This window comes from Palaemon carinicauda, chromosome 25 (assembly GCF_036898095.1).
Source record: "Palaemon carinicauda isolate YSFRI2023 chromosome 25, ASM3689809v2, whole genome shotgun sequence".
NCBI lineage: Eukaryota > Metazoa > Arthropoda > Malacostraca > Decapoda > Palaemonidae > Palaemon > Palaemon carinicauda.
In genome coordinates, this window is record NC_090749.1 from 99,963,279 (window position 1) to 99,983,278 (window position 20,000).

Sequence of the window (20,000 nt, forward strand, 5' to 3'; positions counted from 1 at the left end):
CTTCCTAAGGCTGAAATGGAAGGGATGCTGGCCACGTCCTTAGATATGGGAGTTCTGGCTCGTAGGGAGAGGCGGCGAATTTACATTGGTCGTCTCCTGCGCCGTGGGTGGAGCGAGTAGTGATGTGAGCAGTGTGGCAAATTTTCATTGGCTGAGACGACGCTTGCCAGGAGAGGCTGAGTTTCAGTTAGGGTGTCATCCCACTCACTAATAGGCAATGAGTCGCCATCTTGTTCGTCGACGGTTTGGCTCTGATTGGTGGAAGCGCTTGCCGAGAGGATATCCATATTAGGCAGGCTGCTCAAGCACTGATCCAAGTTGTTTTGATTTGGGAAGAGTTGTATTGGTGGGGTTCGTGCCAGTATTTGGTATGTTGTTCCTACGGCCAAAGGGGAAAAGGAACATTTCTTGGTTTTTCCCGCTGTATGAGGAGAGCCTCAAGGTTTCTAAGTCTTACACTGTCTGAAGTGCTATCGATGCTCTTAGTATTCTTGACAATCTCCTCACTCTTATTGTTGCTGTTGTGAATCTGGAGGGCATGTACACTTATTGCACCTTGCTGGATGTGGTAGGACAGTCGCTTAGACAGAAGCATACTGGTAATCCCTATGTAATGTCCAGAGCATAAGTAGGAATAGACCACACTGGACTGTATAAGGAAGCCCTGTATCGGCGGGGCTGGATTGTTTTTCCTGAGGAGGGATCTAGTCTTCGCTATCTGATAGTGGATGGTGAGCTTGACCTCAGTGTTCTTATCTGCAGGGGAGATGTGGTTCTTGATGATGTCCTCCAAAGCTTTCTTATCCTTCTGGTAGTTCTTGTGCATAAATCCTTTATAGCAAAGGTTGATGGTGGTGTTGTCTCTCCGTTGTTCACCCTGGTACCAAGTGTCCATGGCTAGCTTGATCTCGCGGCTTGTTAGAATAGCCATTGTTCACGAGGACCTGGGTGATGTAGAGTTCATCATGTGTGTTGGTCCAAGAGGAGCAATGAGAGAGAGGGCCCTGCGGAAGTAGGCTTTGATGGTAGAGGACCGTTCAAGAACTAAAGGAATCCTTTCAATAACTGTGGGACTCTTAGTAGCGAGAAACAGAAAATTCAACACACTGATTTAGTCCGGTGGTAATTTGGCCATTCAGATCTGATGTGTCCCTGAGGTAAAACCCAATAGTTGCACTCACATGGCTTACAGTGAGCCATGTGAGGTTTATTGTTGGCATTACATCCATATTGAGTATACCATGAATGTTGTAACATACTTCTACATAAGAAATCTGAGACAATGTAAACGGCATCTTTGGGTTATCCAAACTTCAACAATTTGCAATTTTTGAAGGAAAGAACTCAAAATTACTTTATGTAATAGACAAATTAACATCAAATAGTCATATTGTTACCCTTATTATTAATTTTATTATTGGTATTGTTATTATCATTATTGCTAATTTTTCTTATAATGTGTGTTTTCATAACTTCCAAATTTGAATCTTCAAAGCATTAATTCTAAACATATCTCTTATAATTTTCTTCAGTAAATCCTAAACCTTCAAAAAACTCTACATAAATAAAGAAAAGGAATGAAATTAAATTCTTCATTGTCATATAAAACTTTATTCTCCATAATTGAAGGAACATGATCATCTGGAAACCATTGTGCTCTGAATACAGGACATGATTACAAAAACCATGGAGCACTTTGCTATTTTTCTGTTAGCAACTATTCAGAGAATGACAGCACTGCATACTGAATGTAGATACAGAAAAGCATTACAAAAAAAGTTCTGGAGAATCATCACTCTTTTCTTCTTCCCTCCTCCTCCTCCAAAAATTAGAAACAATACTTCCTTCCCGCCTTCTCCTCCAACGCCTTCACGCTTGCTGGAAAACCTAGCGACAAGGACAGAAAAACACCACGATGGATTGCTGAGAAGTCAAATGAACACCATACAGGTGGATGAGCACGGCACAGAAATGCTTATGAACACTGTAGATGAAGGTTGCACACACACAGATGAACACCAAATGGAATTGCCGTACAGTCAGTTAAAAACTTCCTATTCAGATTAACGCCATGCAGTCCAACGATAACTGCGGTATCACTAACACCTCTCACTCAGACTAACACGGCATAGTCAAATATAAATGTCACTATCAGATCGACAGCCTATAGTCAGACCAACACCCCAGCATAGCCAGAAATGAACTTTGCTATCAGCTCAACATCCTGAAGTCAGACTAACACCACAGCCTAATCAGCTATAAACTTAACTTTCAGCTCTACATTCTGTAGTCAGACAAACACCATGCAACTATACAATAACCGCACATTCAAATGACAACAGCACATTTACACCAGAAATCACAGTCAGATGAACACTACACGGTCACACATACACATGGCAGTCAGTCAGATAATCACGACACAGTCACACAACCACAGGGCAGTCAGATCAACACTGACATGTAAAAAAATACACCTATCTCACATTTATATGCACACTACCAAGACAAACAGACAACATACTGTCAAATAAACAAACATTAGGTTAGACACCGCCAGGCCAGGCAAAAAAAAAAAAGCTATTTAAGCTTCATATTTTTCCAGCGTTGAAAATCAATCTTTGTAAAAACTTCTTGAAATCAAGAATGGGACTTGAGGGGACAAATTCATCTAACTCAACAAATATTCTTATGTTCTTAAATCTAAAATAAACTTAAGTGCTTAAATTCTTTTAAAAAATCTAGTGGGTTTGGGGGGGGGGGGGGGTTTATAGGCAGGCAGGATTCTAACACTGGGAGGAAAGTCAAGTATAGTTGAATTAGAGATTAAAATCACCCTTAATAAACTATCTCGCCATCATGTCATCAGTAATTTATCATCACAAAAAGTGTATAAAAATATCTTTTGCTTATAAAAGAGCTAAGTTAGAGCGCCAGCTCTATAACCTTTTGTCTATTTATATATACACATACATATATATCATACATACAAAGATGTATGCATCTATGCATAGGATTTGTATGAAGAGATACATATATGCATATTTATATTTTACATAATTATATTATATGCACGGTGTATATAATGTCATACACATATAATAAAGTATTCATATACATCATGTATTATATGTGTAATATATTTAACAAATGTGTATAGATGAATTTAAATATGACTATGTGTATATCCAATATTTATATACTTCTATATATATGTATGTATTCATATACACACCGCATATCTGTATTTAAAAAATATTTCATTAAAATCGGAAAATACGAAACGTGAAAGACTGAATATTGAGAAGGTCAATTGTAGCCTTGAGTCCTCTGATGAGAGTAGCCTCAGGCACCCCAAGGACCATTGAGGTTCTAGCGGCAGTCGCAGGACCCTCGAGAGCTCAGCAATAGCAGCCCAGGCAACCCCCAGAGACCTAGCAGCGACCTCGGCCGGCCTTTATGAAACGGTCGTCTTTAGGGCTCGTCGTCGGAAGGAATTCTGTGGGGCTTCGGGGCGAAAAAGCCTTCGATCTCTTCTAGGGTCTTACCCCTGGTTTCTGGCAGGAAGAGACCAAGGGCTACTCCGGACAGACTGAAGAGGGCGTATAACCAGAAGACGACGTAAGTTGGCATAAGGCTTGTCAGGTGGGGGAAGGTCAGACCTATGATGAAGGCGAACAGGGAGTAAGCAGTCACGGCCACACCGTTGCCAATGGTACGTACGGCAAGAGGAATGAGTTCTCCAGACAAGAGCCATGGGATAGGACCGTAGCCAAGTTCGTTGAAGAAGACGTAGATGAGAAGGGATGCCAGCGGGAGGAGGCCAAGACCCTGTGGATAGAAGAAAAATTTCTGTCAATAATACATCCAGAAATGGTGAGCTGATCTAGATAATGTGTTTGGTTTTGAATTACCATACAAAAAAGTTATCGTCGTCAAACAAGTAGCTCAAACTGTTTAAATGTCATATTGAAATAGTATGCTATTTTGATATTTATGATGACAAACTGCTAAAGCCAAAGATTATAGAACTTGTGACCCCAAACATATTAGACTCCTTTCAATTTAATATTATTGCTTAATGTGTATAGGTAACGCATGGAAGAGTAAGGGCTTGAAGAGCATATACAATGGGCTACAAAATGCATCGAAAGTGAAAAAAAAAAATGGGAGATGGGCATAGTCATGGAATAGCTATCAGTACATCTGATAGCACACAAGGAAGGTTACAAATCTTTGGAAAGTAGAGCATAAGAGTGAGTATCTATAGGCTTGCCGAGCCAGAGCCAGGACCACATGTTATACAGTAAATTCTTATCTTGCAGGTTACACCATGAGCTATATCTCAACCTACTCTCAAACTCCATTTACCTTCCCTCACTCCAATTTTCAAAATCAATTTCAGAATTGACTACTTAGTTACACTGATCTTTGAAATGATTCATGGCAATAATAAACAAATGAAAGCACAATAGCCGGGTAACTTTTGGCCAATTCAACTTACTGTAGAGAAACCTGCGCCTTTCAGATAGAAGAAGATTCCAATGGACAGCATGCCAACGCTTGAACCGAGGGCTGATACAATGAGAAGGGGCTTTCGTCCTGTGCGGTCAAGCAAGCCAGCACTGACCAGCGTAGAAATGAACCTGAAAACAATAGTTGTAAGGAATTAGTGGCTGAGAAAAGATATTGATTATTGTTGGAAGATAGCTTTTTTTAGTTGTGCCATTTTTCAGGTAATCTAATTCTTCTGCTCTTACCTGACAAGGCCAACGATGACAGTGGCGGAAGTGGGGTCAACATTGGTATTAGCTTCATTGAAGATGTCGACAGTGTAAGCCGTCACAACAGCAAAGCCGCTGAACTGGCCGCACATGAATACCAAGAATACGATGAGTACGGGCTTCCAGTTCTGGGATTTCCTGCGGATAGGAAGATCAATGTATTAAAAATTGGGCAAGGAGAAGGGGAGAGTTTAAAAATAAAAAAATATTTATCATTATTATCTTTTAAGTGTTTACATGGTGTAGTCAGTGAGTCAGAATCAAGCATCATCAAACATGTCATCAGCACCAAGTTTATAATACAACCTTCTACAATAAAACACAAATAATTAATGTCATTGCAGCTAAGCACAGATTAGACACCATACCTTAACCCTCTTCACCACAGGAGCGCAACAGAAAGACCTGATGCTAATAACAATAAAACCAGGTTTCCCAAACAGTTCCCGATTCATAAAAAGGGTCTACTTTTGAAGTAAATTTGCGTACCCAGTTATACGAATAGAGGAGACAACACAAAAGATATGATTCAGATTACTTACTTGAAGAGAGCGAGTTGTTCCCACACCGATATCTCCGATCCTTCTGTGGCCATGATGTTGGAATAGGTAGCGTCAAGCTCAGCCTTTACATTGTGGTCCTCACTTCTGAAGTATCTGTAAGATATGAAGAGACATGCTTAGAAACTATTGAAGATACTCTACAAAAATTGGCATCCTTTGCACTCTGTCTAAATAAGCAAACTTACTTCATTTCAGGTTGTGGCTACGCTTTAGATTTCTAGGTCGAGAGGAAAACTTCTAGCGATGCTACACAATGGTTTAGGTTCCTTTTGCTACAGAGCAACATTTGAAAATGTAAATCGCAATACTATACAATGAATCGCTGTTATAATGAGCCTCGTGAACATGCAACATTTCTAATGTTTTTAAGATTTCCACAAGGTAATGGCGTTAAAATTCCTTTCAATAGGTCTATTGCATTAGAAACTGGAAGCTTTTAGATAAGTCTGTAGCATGTAAAGATACAGATGAAACTAAAATAGGAGTTATGACGGGTCTACAATATCTGAAACTAGTTATGATTAGTCTGTAAATATTTCACTACATACAGAAAAATTCTTCTCGGTCGCAATCTTACCTCAGAGACTTGTGAGCAGCATCTAGTTTTCCCTTCTTAACCAGCCACTGGGGAGACTCGGGCAGAATCAGCATGGAGACGAAGAGCGGGATGCCGGGCACCAGGGCCGAGGCAATGGCAAGCCAACGCCAGTCCATGACTGAACTGCAAATGGAAGAGGAAGAGAAGAGCAAGTGCCCTGTAGTTTCGCCAGTACAAATCCCTCGGATGAAAACACCAATACGAACACAACAACAACAAAAACAACAACAACAATCACAAAATCTAACTGTCTTTATAAGAAGATGATATATCAAATGCCAAACAGATTATAGAAGTAATAACACAGTCTAAGCATTCTCTTTACATTATATAGTACTATACATATACATATATGAATCTATATGAGTCAAAATGGGGTGTTTTACTTTGAGTTACGGAAGATCACCAATTACACCGGTAACGAGAGAGAGAGAGAGAGCCTGTTCTGGGCCTGTGGGGAAAAAACGCCAGAGTTACATGTAAGTTGGCCTTAAGCGACCAATGGCTTTGACTAAGAAGTGCATAAAGTTCCAAGTGAACTTTTCTTTAGCCTTTAACCCTCTAAGTTTCATCTAAGCATTTGAATCCTTTCAATACTGATAGCCTTATCCCTCCAGACGCTCTAAATATTTCTTATAATTGAAGTTATGTAGATTAATTTTGGCTATGGTGAGCTTGCAAGCGCTCTTAATCACAGTATCTTGGTTTCCGTTATGAGAACCACGTCTGGGACTTTCTACATAGAGGACCATCATTGAATTTAGGGTCCTTGTCAAATTTTGAGTTTTGGCTGTATAATTATGATAGAGATTCAGTTGAATTGAAGTTCAAATATTGAAGATCATGCCACTAAGGCATTGACATATGAAAACTACTACAACCAGTGTGATATTTCAAGAAAGAAATAATAGAAAATCACTTCAAAAACGCAACCCTGACTTCCTTGATGTTAACAAGAAGTGTTTTGCACAACCCAATCCCACCCATACACAAAACAAATCATAATTAAAGAAAAAGATACAAGTCTAATGGATTCATTACCCCGTTGCCTCCCTCGCCTTTGTCAATGATATCTTATCGACCAACCACAAGAAACAAGAAATTAATAAGAGACGCAAAGAAATAACAAAAGTAGCTAGAGAACTCACCCGAACGCGTAGCACAGCAAGGAGCCCAGAGCCACGGCTGCCTCAGGGAAAGCACCCATTAGGCCTCTTATTCTCGGCTCTGCAATTTCCGTCGCGTAGACCTGCAAATATAGGCCAGATTAGAACACGCTCTTGATTGATAAGACATAGATTGATGGGTACCTCGACAGATATAAATTGATGGAAGGATAGGGAATTATTCGAACATTAAAAAGGAAAATAGTAGATAGTTTGCAACATGTCATAGAAAATATAAATATTTTAGCCGAGAAACTAAGCCAAACATTCTTCACTTCAACTGCCACAAGTGATACCAGAACATATATCGGTTATCAGAACAAGATCTCCTTACCTGGGGCACAGGTGAGAAAATGCCCAGGAAGATGCCGCTGATGAATCGTCCGACGTAGATGAGGACCATGCTGTTGGCGAAGGCCACGAAGGACCACGAGAGCAGGCAGGGGATGGCGGTGATCACCAGGGTCATCCTTGGCCCAATGGCGTCCATAATGAATCCACCCATGAGTGATCCCGCGATGGACGAGATGGATGGCAGGGAGGCTGAAAAGAGGAACGAAGAATTATCTTAAGTGATGAAATCATTATTGTTATTATTGCTGTCTAAGATACATCCCTAAGTGGAAAAGCAGGATGCTATAAGCCCTATAAGAGCTCCGACAAGGAGAAATAGCCCAGAGAGGAAAGAAAATAAGGAAATAAACTACATGAGAAATAATGAATGATTAATATATTTTAAGATCAGTAACAATGTTGAAGTATATCTGTCATATATAAACTATGAATAAAGATTTATGTTAGCCTGCTCAACATAAAAACATTCGATGCAAGTATGAACTTATGAAGTTCCAATAATTCAACTGCCTGACTAGGAAGATCATTCCACAACCTGGTCACAGCTGGAATAAGACTTCTAGAATACTTTGTAGTACTGAGCCTTATGATGGAGTACACAATGACTATTAGAAATAGCTGCATAACTAGTAATACGAACAGGATGGTACAGTCTGGGAAGATCTGAATGTAAAGGATGGTCAGAATTATGGAAAATCTTATGCAACAGGCATAACGAACTAACCGAACGAAGGTGCCAGAGATTAATATCTAGATCAATAACAAGAAATTTAATAGATACACCACATCTTTCTGTCCAACAATTTAAGATGAGATTCAGCAGCTGAAGAAGACCAAACAGGAGAACAATATACTCGAAACAAGGCAGAATAGATTGATCCCCAAAAATTGTCAATGATGCTAAGATCAGGATGTGTTTAGGTGGCCAGTGAATAGGAATGACTCATTGGTAGAGAATCGGATGGTCTGGTCATGTTTGATACCCTGCGCAGATAAGGATGATTTAAGGTTTTTGATAAATTGGGGTATAACGCACATCTTTCATACACACTCGCGCACTGTAACAGTTTTGATTGTTATCGTATCACTCGTTCTTCCCTGCACTGTTAATAGACCAACCTGTATAAACTTGACAGCTCATGTTTAATTTTCTTTGAATTTTTGTGACATTCTTGCTCGCAAATCCTAGTTTTTAAGCTGGATGTTTGTTTAATAAAGTTTAAGTGCATTCACCTCGCCTCTCAGTTATCCCCTAACTGGCACCTCACACAAGAGACTTAGATCTTAGTATTTTTGATAGGCATACATAGAAGCCCTAGCTGGACAGAGACATGCTGGAAGGCGGGTGGTGTCGCGGTAAGCGAGGAAAGTTTCACACCTACACCTAGTGGGTAGTGTACAATATAACGTACAATAAAGCTCAGCATAGAACTGAATAAGATAATGCACAAATGTTCATGATGATAATAATGAAGACGATGAAGATGATGCACAGTGATTGAATAGTGGGACAAGCTGTCGTCTATATGATGGGACGATAAAGGGTTAAATGATATTAACGTTGCTTTATAAGATGTAATTGTGTTGGAAGACCAATATGTCTAAAAGGAAATCAAGAAACCATTAATATTTGAATAAAAATTGCAAATAAAGAATATCAAAATAAATAAGAATGATGCAATCTATAAGTTTCAAAATCTATGTATGCATTTCTGAAAAAAACAATTAGGTAATATATATATATATATATATATATATATATATATATATATATACATATATATAAATATATATATATATATATATATATATATATATATATATATATATATATATATATATATATATATGTGTGTGTGTGTGTGTGAAATCTTAACCATGGGAATATATATCCACTAAAAATTTTTCTTATGATAAATGCTTCTGGCTGGACAAGGATTCGAACCTATGCAGGAAGGACAAAGACCTCAAACCAGTCCTTCGGCTCTCGTCTGTTTATGGTCTTTCTATGCCTGTTTATACCAGCAAATTTTCTTGGTTCGTCAATCCATCGTCTGGTAGGACCATCTGATTAAATAATTCTTCTTTTTAGAGAAAATGGCATTTTACTTTTCAGGATAGATCTTTCTCAATGATATTACTGTTCTTAAAATATTTTACATTGATTATTTATTATTTCTCTGGTAGTTTATCTATTTCCTTTCCTTACAGAGCTATTTTTTTCCACGCTGAAGCCCTTGGACTTATAGTATCCTGTTTTTCCAACTAGGGGTGTAGTTTAACTAATAATAATAATAATTTTAATGTGTTTACTATTCTATTTATCTTATTTTAATTTTGGTATTATATATATATATATAATATATATATACTATAAATATATATTCTTATATATTTACATATAAATAGTATATATATATATATATATATATATATATATATATATATATATATATATATATATATATATATATATATATATATATATATAATACCAAAATTAAAATAAGATAAATATGGAACAGTAAACACATTGAAATTATTATTATTATTATTATTATTTCTCTGGGGTAATCTGCTATTATATATATATATATATATATATATATATATATATATATATATATATATATATATATATATACATATATATATATAATAGCAGATTACCCCCACAGAAAAAAACACTATAAATAGAAAAATAACATCAAGGAAGTAAAATGGACCATATTATACACCCAAAACCACAATTTACCTCAACGAAAAAGACCTTGAAAAAAACAAAATAAAAATACTGACGGAAAATAAACATATAAAAGAATTTGCACTGAATGAAATCAAGGCCGTTGGTCTAAGGAAGAACTCTGTAGAGAGAGAGAGAGAGAGAGAGAGAGAGAGAGAGAGAGAGAGAGAGAGAGAGAGAGAGAGAGAGTGTGTGGTGTCCTGAGCTGAGCTGCACATGTGACCGCCATAGTCTTGGCTCGTGAATCCAATTGCTGGGTTAATAGAATTTTGGCAATTCCTCCTCACAAAGAGCTATTTTTCTTATTAACAATTGTAACAGACTCACTCACTCTCTCTCTCTCTCTCTCTCTCTCTCTCTCTCTCTCTCTCTCTCTCTCTCGTAAAACGATCTACGTAAACTAGACTTAACCAGTTTTCACTTGGAAAATTATTAAATCTTCTTAAACTAAAAGATAGGGGACAATTGAATTAACAAACGAACACACTCACACACACACACACACACACACACATATATATATATATATATATATATATATATATATATATATATATATATATATATATATATATATATATATGTGTGTGTGTGTGTGTGTGTGTGTGTGTGTGTGTGTGTTGTGTGTGAATCTGTCAAAACTTCAGCAGTAATGAAAACCCTTCAAAAACAAGGAATAGAATCGTGTTATCTTAAAACACTTGAAGATATCTATACAGAAAGTACAGCAATCCTAAAACTACATTAAGATAGTGAGAAAAATCCCAATTGAGAAAGGAGCTAGACAGGGAGACCGCCATCTCTCCTAAATTATTCACAGCGTGACTAGAATAAGATCTTAAGGATTTAGATTGTGAAAAGGTAGGAATTAACATTAATGGGTAAAACCTTAACAAATTAATTGAATTGACGAACTAAGAAAGTTTGCAGGGATAGACTGGCATTGAAAGATCATGAACAGACGGGAGTGGAAGGACATGTCTGAGGCATTTGTCCTGCAGTGGACTAGTAATGGCTGAGCATGTTACTTGTAATAGTGAGGTAGGTCTAAAGATTATTAAGATTGGATTAGAATCTATTTTTGGACAGGGAGAGAAAGGAGCCAGTCCTTAAATCTCTCTCTCTCTCTCTCTCTCTCTCTCTCTCTCTCTCTCTCTCTCTCTCAACAAACAAAATACTTTTCAACCTTCACACAAAAAGTTGCCATTTACTCAATTTCGCTCGATTTTACGACGTAAACTATTTTTAAAACTCAAATCCAGACATTTAAAAAACTCTTTAATAAAACATACATAGGTGAGGTAAATACGCTAAACACCCGCGTAAATAATACGCCCAATTTTGGCCAAAACAGAATAAAAAGAGACAAAAAGAGAGACAAGTACTTGGCAAATGTCAGACGAAATATAAGAGCGTTTAAGACTAGACATTCGCTAACCGGTTTGAACCGCATAATTTGGATATGGAGGAAAGAGGGGAAACTATATTATTATTATTATTATAATTATTATTAAATATTTTTTATCTTTCAATATTTGCAATTATTCAAATTCCCTTTTGACACAAAATAATCGCCACATCTCTCATCTTAATGAATTAAAGATTCCAATAAACATAGAGAGAGAGAGAGAGAGAGAGAGAGAGAGAGAGAGAGAGAGAGAGAGAGAGAGAGAGAGAGAGAGAGACGGCTGTCGGTGTGATATTTGTGTTTCGTGCTTTTAAGCAAAGTTGGCGCCACAGAAAGACAATAAAAACATGTTTTTTTTTCTTTTAACTTTCTTGTCATTTTGAATTTCGAGTTTATATACATAATCTGGCTTTATTAAATGTAAAGTTAATATAATCTTTTTGTATAAACACAAATATTTAAGTAAAACTAAATAGGATAATAATTTTTTAGGCTATGCATACTCAAGGCGCAGTCTGGGGGGAGCCTGCAAGGCGGTAAAATCTATATTACGACGTGAGTTCAATCGACTGGAATGCGTAGCAGGCTACGAAGTGTCAGAGGAGTAATTAAAAACAGAGAGAGAGAGAGAGAGAGAGAGAGAGAGAGAGAGAGAGAGAGAGAGAGAGAGAGAGAGAGAGAGAGAGAGAGTATGCATTTCTTAAGAGATAAAGATATCTCGAGGAAGCATTTCTTAGGAAACGACTGAATTCACACCAGTAATTCAATTACGTAACAATTGAGACACTAACCTATTTTTACATTCAATTATTGTATTAGTGGTAACTGCTCCTAATATTACTAAGTAGTTCAATTAGATAGGTTATGCCTGAGAGAGAGAGAGAGAGAGAGAGAGAGAGAGAGAGAGAGAGAGAGAGAGAGAGAGAGAGAGTTGAATGTTTGACATAATAGGGTCAGTTTGCAAAAGGGATTCACAGACAAGATCTTCAAGACTAGCATTTGAAACAGTTCTTTGAAAAGGGATTCACAGACAAGATCTTCGAGATTAGAATTTGAAATAGTTCTTTGAAAAGGGATTCACAGACAAGATCTTCAAGACTAGCAATTGAAAAAGTTCTTTGAAAAGGGATTCACAGACAAGATCTTCAAGACTAGCAATTGAAAAAGTTCTTTGAAAAGGGATTCACAGACACGATCTTCAAGACTAGGATTTGAAACAGTTCTTTGAAAAGCCTTCAGGGATTCACAGACAAGGTCTTCAAGACCAGAATTTGAAACAGTTCTTTGAAAAGGCCCTCAGGGATTCACAGACAAGGTCTTCAAGACTAGAATTTGAAACAGTTCTTTGAAAAGCCTTCAGGGATTCACAGACAAGGTCTTCAAGACCAGAATTTGAAACAGTTCTTTGAAAAGGCCCTCAGGGATGCACAGACAAGGTCTTCAAGACTAGAATTTGAAACAGTTCTTTGAAAAGCCTTCAGGGATTCACAGACAAGGTCTTCAAGACCAGAATTTGAAACAGTTCTTTGAAAAGGCCCTCAGGGATGCACAGACAAGGTCTTCAAGACTAGAATTTGAAACAGTTCTTTGAAAAGCCTTCAGGGATTCACAGACAAGGTCTTCAAGACTAGAATTTGAAACAGTTCTTTGAAAAGGCCCTCAGGGATTCACAGACAAGGTCTTCAAGACTAGAATTTGAAACAGTTCTTTGAAAAGCCTTCAGGGATTCACAGACAAGGTCTTCAAGACCAGAATTTGAAACAGTTCTTTGAAAAGGCCCTCAGGGATTCACAGATAAGGTCTTCAAGACCAGAATTTGAAACAGTTCTTTGAAAAGGCCCTCAGGGATTCACAGACAAGGTCTTCAAGACCAGAATTCGAAACAGTTCTTTGAAAAGTCCCTCAAGGATTCACAGACAAGGTCTTCAAGACTAGAACCTGAAACAATTCATTGGAAAGGGACTCACCTATCCATCCCGAGTCTCTAGCATCTATATAATCGACTGCAGTTTCATTCCTCAGCTGTGGAAGTGTCAGGGACGAATAGGCCGTGATGAATCCGATGGAGACTGATGATAACGAAGCAAAAATGGCGGCTAAGATCTGCAAACAGAGAAAGATAAAATATTGGTATTAGAAGGCTAGTGGTACTAGAAGAAGAAGAAGAAACAGCTAAAACGAAACATTAGAAGTTAGTTTCAGTGACTCATGCACCCAGCCTACCTTGAATTATATCATAAGCGAGACATTTTTTCTTTCTTTTCTTTTTGTAATTCATTCCATTGTAGACACTGAATCTTCTGCTGAATGGGATTTGGGACAATAGAATGTATGGGTTTTTGACTAACTGTAAACAGTCTTATTTTTTCTATTTTTACTAATAAGACATGTCTTATTTTTATAAAGAAGTTATTTTTACAAAAAAAAAAAAAAAAAAAAAGTTTTTTCTTGCTAACAACCACGGTTTCTTTCCAATTGAGAAAGTTTTTCTGCCCATGGATTTTATATTTCTTAAATCTTCTAGACCATAAAAATATATATAAATATATTTGGAAAAAAATAGATACTTTCATGATGTTATATATTAAACTAGAGATTGATTTAGACTCATTTTTAAAAGTTTATTCAGTTAAAGGACCAATTATCAATAATGTTAGCCTTAGATGTCAGTAAATTTCTCTCTCTCTCTCTCTCTCTCTAGTAAACATTATGACTGTATAACACCTGTGCATGTATACAAGTGTTGTCATTTTGTTTACAACCTTAGTAAACATGGGTCCTTCACCTCACATTGTTTGGTTTAAACCCTTTAGTATCAAACAATCTCCAGATTTGAAATGTCTTTATGCCAATATTATTATCATATCTTAAGCAGCGACACCTTTTCCTATCAGTTTCTATATCTGGTGTTTACACAAGCTCTCATCGAACTAACCCAGACTTAGGCTGTAGCTAGTCTTTGCCAAGGAAAAAATCTCAAGTTCGATGCCTGAGCAAGCAGTGAAAGCTTAGCAGTCACTTGTATAGCTGGATGAAAGTCGAGTGAGGTGGGTCATTGCCAGAGTAGGAGGGGGGTGTGAATGCTTTTTCCTCAATTCTTCTTCACTCAAGAGGTTAACCACTGCACTGTAATTGTTCAGTGACTACTTTCCTCTTAGTAAGAGTAGAAAGAGACTCCCTTAGCTATGGTAAGCAGCTCTCCTAGGAAAAGAACACTCCAAAATCAAACCATTGTTCTCTAGTGTTGGGTAGTGTCATAGCCTCTACCCTGGTCTTGCACTGTCTTCGGGTTAAAGTTCCCTTGCTCGGAGGGTACACGCGGGCATACTATTCTCTTTTTAAGTTTTTATAGTTTATAAATGAAAGGTCTATTTTACTGTTACTTTTCTTATAATATTTCATCTCAATTATTTATTAATTCTCTTGAAATCTATTTATTTCCTTGTTTCCTTTCCTCACTGGGCTAGTTTTCCCCTGTTGAAGTCCTTGGACGTATAGCATACTGCTTTTCCAACTAAGGTTGTAACTTTGCTAGAATAATAATAATAATAATAATAATAGATCCATACCTTTTTGCTATATAGACCTAGGATAATAGATTGTATTCATAGTACTAGAGGCCAAGGATAATAGATTGTATTCATAGTACTAGAGGTCAAGGATAATAGATTGTATTCATAGTACTAGAGGTCAAGGATAATAGATTGTATTCATAAGTACTAGAGGCCTAGGATAATAGATTGTATTCATAGTACTAGAGGCCAAGGATAATAGATTGTATTCATAGTACTAGAGGTCAAGGATAATAGATTGTATTCATAGTACTAGAGGCCAAGGATAATAGATTGTATTCATAGTACTAGAGGCCAAGGATAATAGATTGTATTCATAGTACTAGAGGTCAAGGATAATAGATTGTATTCATAGTACTAGAGGTCAAGGATAATAGATTGTATTCATAGTACTAGAGGCCTAGGATAATAGATTGTATTTATAGTACTAGAGGCCAAGGATAATAGATTGTATTCATAGCACTAGAGGTCAAGGATAATAGATTGTATTCATAGTACTAGAGGCCAAGGATAAGAGATTGTATTCATAGTACTAGAAGCCAAGGATAATAGATTGTATTCATAGTACTAGAGGCCAAGGATAATAGATTGTATTCATAGTACTATAGGCCTAGGATAAGAGATTGTATTCATAATACTAGAGGCAAAGGATAATAGGTTGTATTCATAGTACTAGAGGCAAAGGATAATAGATTGTATTCATAGTACTAGAGGTCAAGGATAATAGCTTGTATTCATAGTACTAGAGGCCTAGGATAAGAGATTGTATTCATAGTACTAGAGGTCAAGGATAATAGATTATATTCATAATACTAGAGGCCAAGGATAAGAGATTGTATTCATAGTACTAGAGGCCAAGGATAATAGATTGTATTCATAGTACTAGAGGCCAAGGATAATAGATTGTATTCATAGTACTAGAGGTCAAGGATAATAGATTGTATTCATAGTACTAGAGGCCTAGGATAATAGATTGTATTCATAATACTAGAGGCAAAGGATAATAGGTTGTATTCATAGTACTAGAGGCAAAGGATAATAGATTGTATTCATTATACCAGAGGCCTAGGATAATAGATTGTATTCATAGTACTAGAGGCCTAGGATAAGAGATTGTATTCATAGTACTAGAGGTCTAGGATAATAGATTATATTCATAATACTAGAGGCAAAGGATAATAGATTGTATTCATAGTACTAGAGGCAAAGGATAATAGATTGTATTCATAGTACTAGAGGCCAAGGATAATAGATTGTATTCATAGTACTATAGGCCTAGGATAAGATTGTATTCATAATACTAGAGGCAAAGGATAATAGGTTGTATTCATAGTACTAGAGGCAAAGGATAATAGATTGTATTCATAGTACTAGAGGTCAAGGATAATAGCTTGTATTCATAGTACTAGAGGCCTAGGATAAGAGATTGTATTCATAGTACTAGAGGTCAAGGATAATAGATTATATTCATAATACTAGAGGCAAAGGATAATAGATTGTATTCATAGTACTAGAGGCCAAGGATAATAGATTGTATTCATAGTACTAGAGGCCAAGGATAATAGATTGTATTCATAGTACTAGAGGTCAAGGATAATAGATTGTATTCATAGTACTAGAGGCCTAGGATAATAGATTGTATTCATAATACTAGAGGCAAAGGATAATAGGTTGTATTCATAGTACTAGAGGCAAAGGATAATAGATTGTATTCATTATACCAGAGGCCTAGGATAATAGATTGTATTCATAGTACTAGAGGCCTAGGATAAGAGATTGTATTCATAGTACTAGAGGTCTAGGATAATAGATTATATTCATAATACTAGAGGCAAAGGATAATAGATTGTATTCATAGTACTAGAGGCAAAGGATAATAGATTGTATTCATAGTACTAGAGGCCAAGGATAATAGATTGTATTCATAGTACTATAGGCCTAGGATAAGAGATTATATTCATAATACTAGAGGCAAAGGATAATAGGTTGTATTCATAGTACTAGAGGCAAAGGATAATAGATTGTATTCATAGTACTAGAGGTCAAGGATAATAGCTTGTATTCATAGTACTAGAGGCCTAGGATAAGAGATTGTATTCATAGTACTAGAGGTCAAGGATAATAGATTATATTCATAATACTAGAGGCAAAGGATAATAGATTGTATTCATAGTACTAGAGGCCAAGGATAATAGATTGTATTCATAGTACTAGAGGCCAAGGATAATAGATTGTATTCATAGTACTAGAGGTCAAGGATAATAGATTGTATTCATAGTACTAGAGGCCTAGGATAATAGATTGTATTCATAATACTAGAGGCAAAGGATAATAGGTTGTATTCATAGTACTAGAGGCAAAGGATAATAGATTGTATTCATTATACCCGAGGCCTAGGATAATAGATTGTATTCATAGTACTAGAGGCAAAGGATAATAGATTGTATTCATAGTACTAGAGGTCAAGGATAATAGCTTGTATTCATAGTACTAGAGGCCTAGGATAAGAGATTGTATTCATAGTACTAGAGGTCTAGGATAATAGATTATATTCATAATACTAGAGGCAAAGGATAATAGATTGTATTCATAGTACTAGAGGCAAAGGATAATAGATTGTATTAATAGTACTAGAGGCCCAGGATAATAGATTGTATTCATAGTACTAGAGGCCTAGGATAATAGATTGTATTCAGAGTACTGGAGTCCTAGGATAAGATTGTATTTATAATATTATAGGCCTAGGATAATAGATTGTATTCATAGTACTAGAGGCAAAGGATAATAGATTTATTTATAGGACTAAAGGCCTAGGATACTAGATTATTCATAGTACTAGAGGCTAAGGATAATAGATTGTATTCAGAGTACTGGAGTCCTAGGATAATAGATTGTATTCATAGTACTAGAGGCAAAGGATAATAGATTGTATTCACAGTACTAGAGGCAAAGGATTATAGATTGTATTCATAGCACTAGAGGCCTAGGATAATAGATTGTATTCAGGGTACTATTGGCCTAGGATAATACATTGTATTCATAGTACTAGAGGCGAAAGATAATAGATTGTATTCATAGTACTAGAGGCCTAGGATAATAGGTTGTATTCATAATACTAGAGGCCAAGGATAATAGGTTGTATTCATAGTACTAGAGGCCTAGGATAATAGATTGTATTCATAATACTAGAGGCCAAGGATAATAGATTGTATTCATAGCACTAGAGGCCTAGGATAATAGATTGTATTCATAGTACTATTGGCCTAGGATAATACATTGTATTCATAGTACTAGAGGCAAAAGATAATAGATTGTATTCATAGTACTAGAGGCCTAGGATAATAGGTTGTATTCATAATACTAGAGGCCAAGGATAATAGGTTGTATTCATAGTACTAGAGGCCTAGGATAATAGATTGTATTCATAATACTAGAGGCCTGGGATAATAGATTGTATTCATAATACTAGAGGCCTAGGATAATATATTGTATTCATAGTACTAGAGGCAAAGGATAATAGATTGTATTCATAGTACTAGAGGCAAAGGATAATAGATTGTATTCATAGTACTAGAGGCAAAGGATAATAGATTGTATTCATCATACTAGAGGCCTGGGATAATAGATTGTATTCATAGTACTAGAGGCAAAGGATAATAGATTGTATTCATCATACTAGAGGCCTGGGATAATAGATTGTATTCATAGTACTAGAGGCAAAGGATAATAGATTGTATTCATAATACTAGAGGCAAAGGATAATAGATTGTATTCATAGTACTAGAGGCCAAGGATAATAGATTGTATTCATAATACTAGAGGCAAAGGATAATAGATTGTATTCATAGTACTAGAGGCCAAGGATAATAGATTGTATTCATAATACTAGAGGCCTGGGATAATAAATTGTATTCATAATACTAGAGGCCAAGGATAATAGATTGTATTCATAGTACTAGAGGTCAAGGATAACAGATTGTATTCATAGTACTAGAGGCCTAGGATAATAGATTGTATTCATAGTACTAGAGGCAAAGGATAATAGATTGTATTCATAGTACTAGAAGCCAAGGATAATAGATTGTATTCATAATATTAGAGGCCAAGGATAATAGATTATATTCATAATACTAGAGGCCAAGGATAATAGATTGTATTCATAATACTAGAGGCCAAGGATAATAGATTGTATTCATAGTACTAGAGGCCAAGGATAATAGATTGTATTCATAATACTAGAGGCCTGGGATAATAGATTGTATTCATAATACTAGAGGCCTGGGATAATAGATTGTATTCATAATACTAGAGGCAAAGGATAATAGATTGTATTCATAGTACTAGAGGCCAAGGATAATAGATTGTATTCATAGTACTAGAGGCCTAGGATAATAGATTGTATTCATCATACTAGAGGCCTAGGATAATAGATTGTATTCATTATACCAGAGGCCTAGGATAATAGATTGTATTCATAGTACTAGAGGTCAAGGATAATAGATTGTATTCATTATACCAGAGGCCTAGGATAATAGATTGTATTCATAGTACTAGAGGTCAAGGATAATAGATTGTATTCATAGTACTAGAGGCAATGGATAATAGATTGTATTCATAGTACTAGAGGCAAAGGATAATAGATTGTATTCATAGTACTAGAGGTCAAGGATAATAGATTGTATTCATTATACCAGAGGCCTAGGATAATAGATTGTATTCATAGTACTAGAGGTCAAGGATAATAGATTGTATTCATAGTACTAGAGGCAAAGGATAATAGATTGTATTCATAGTACTAGAGGCAAAGGATAA

At 36.1% G+C, this 20,000-nt stretch overlaps 1 protein-coding gene across 1 annotated transcript in view; it reads right to left on the bottom strand.

Moving 5' to 3' along the window:
- Positions 1-1,595: 1,595 nt before the first annotated feature.
- The window catches only part of LOC137618732 (facilitated trehalose transporter Tret1-2 homolog), a 29,004-nt gene continuing 10,599 nt past the window's right edge, over positions 1,596-20,000 (bottom strand). Inside the window, exons 2-9 of the mRNA XM_068348901.1 lie at positions 13,584-13,719; positions 7,446-7,654; positions 7,094-7,194; positions 5,925-6,068; positions 5,327-5,440; positions 4,761-4,922; positions 4,505-4,646; positions 1,596-3,831 (exon numbers count right to left, since the gene is read on the bottom strand). Of these exons, the coding sequence (XP_068205002.1) occupies positions 3,475-3,831; positions 4,505-4,646; positions 4,761-4,922; positions 5,327-5,440; positions 5,925-6,068; positions 7,094-7,194; positions 7,446-7,654; positions 13,584-13,719 (1,365 nt within the window). The 3' untranslated portion in view covers positions 1,596-3,474. The remainder of the gene's footprint in view (positions 3,832-4,504; positions 4,647-4,760; positions 4,923-5,326; positions 5,441-5,924; positions 6,069-7,093; positions 7,195-7,445; positions 7,655-13,583; positions 13,720-20,000) is intronic.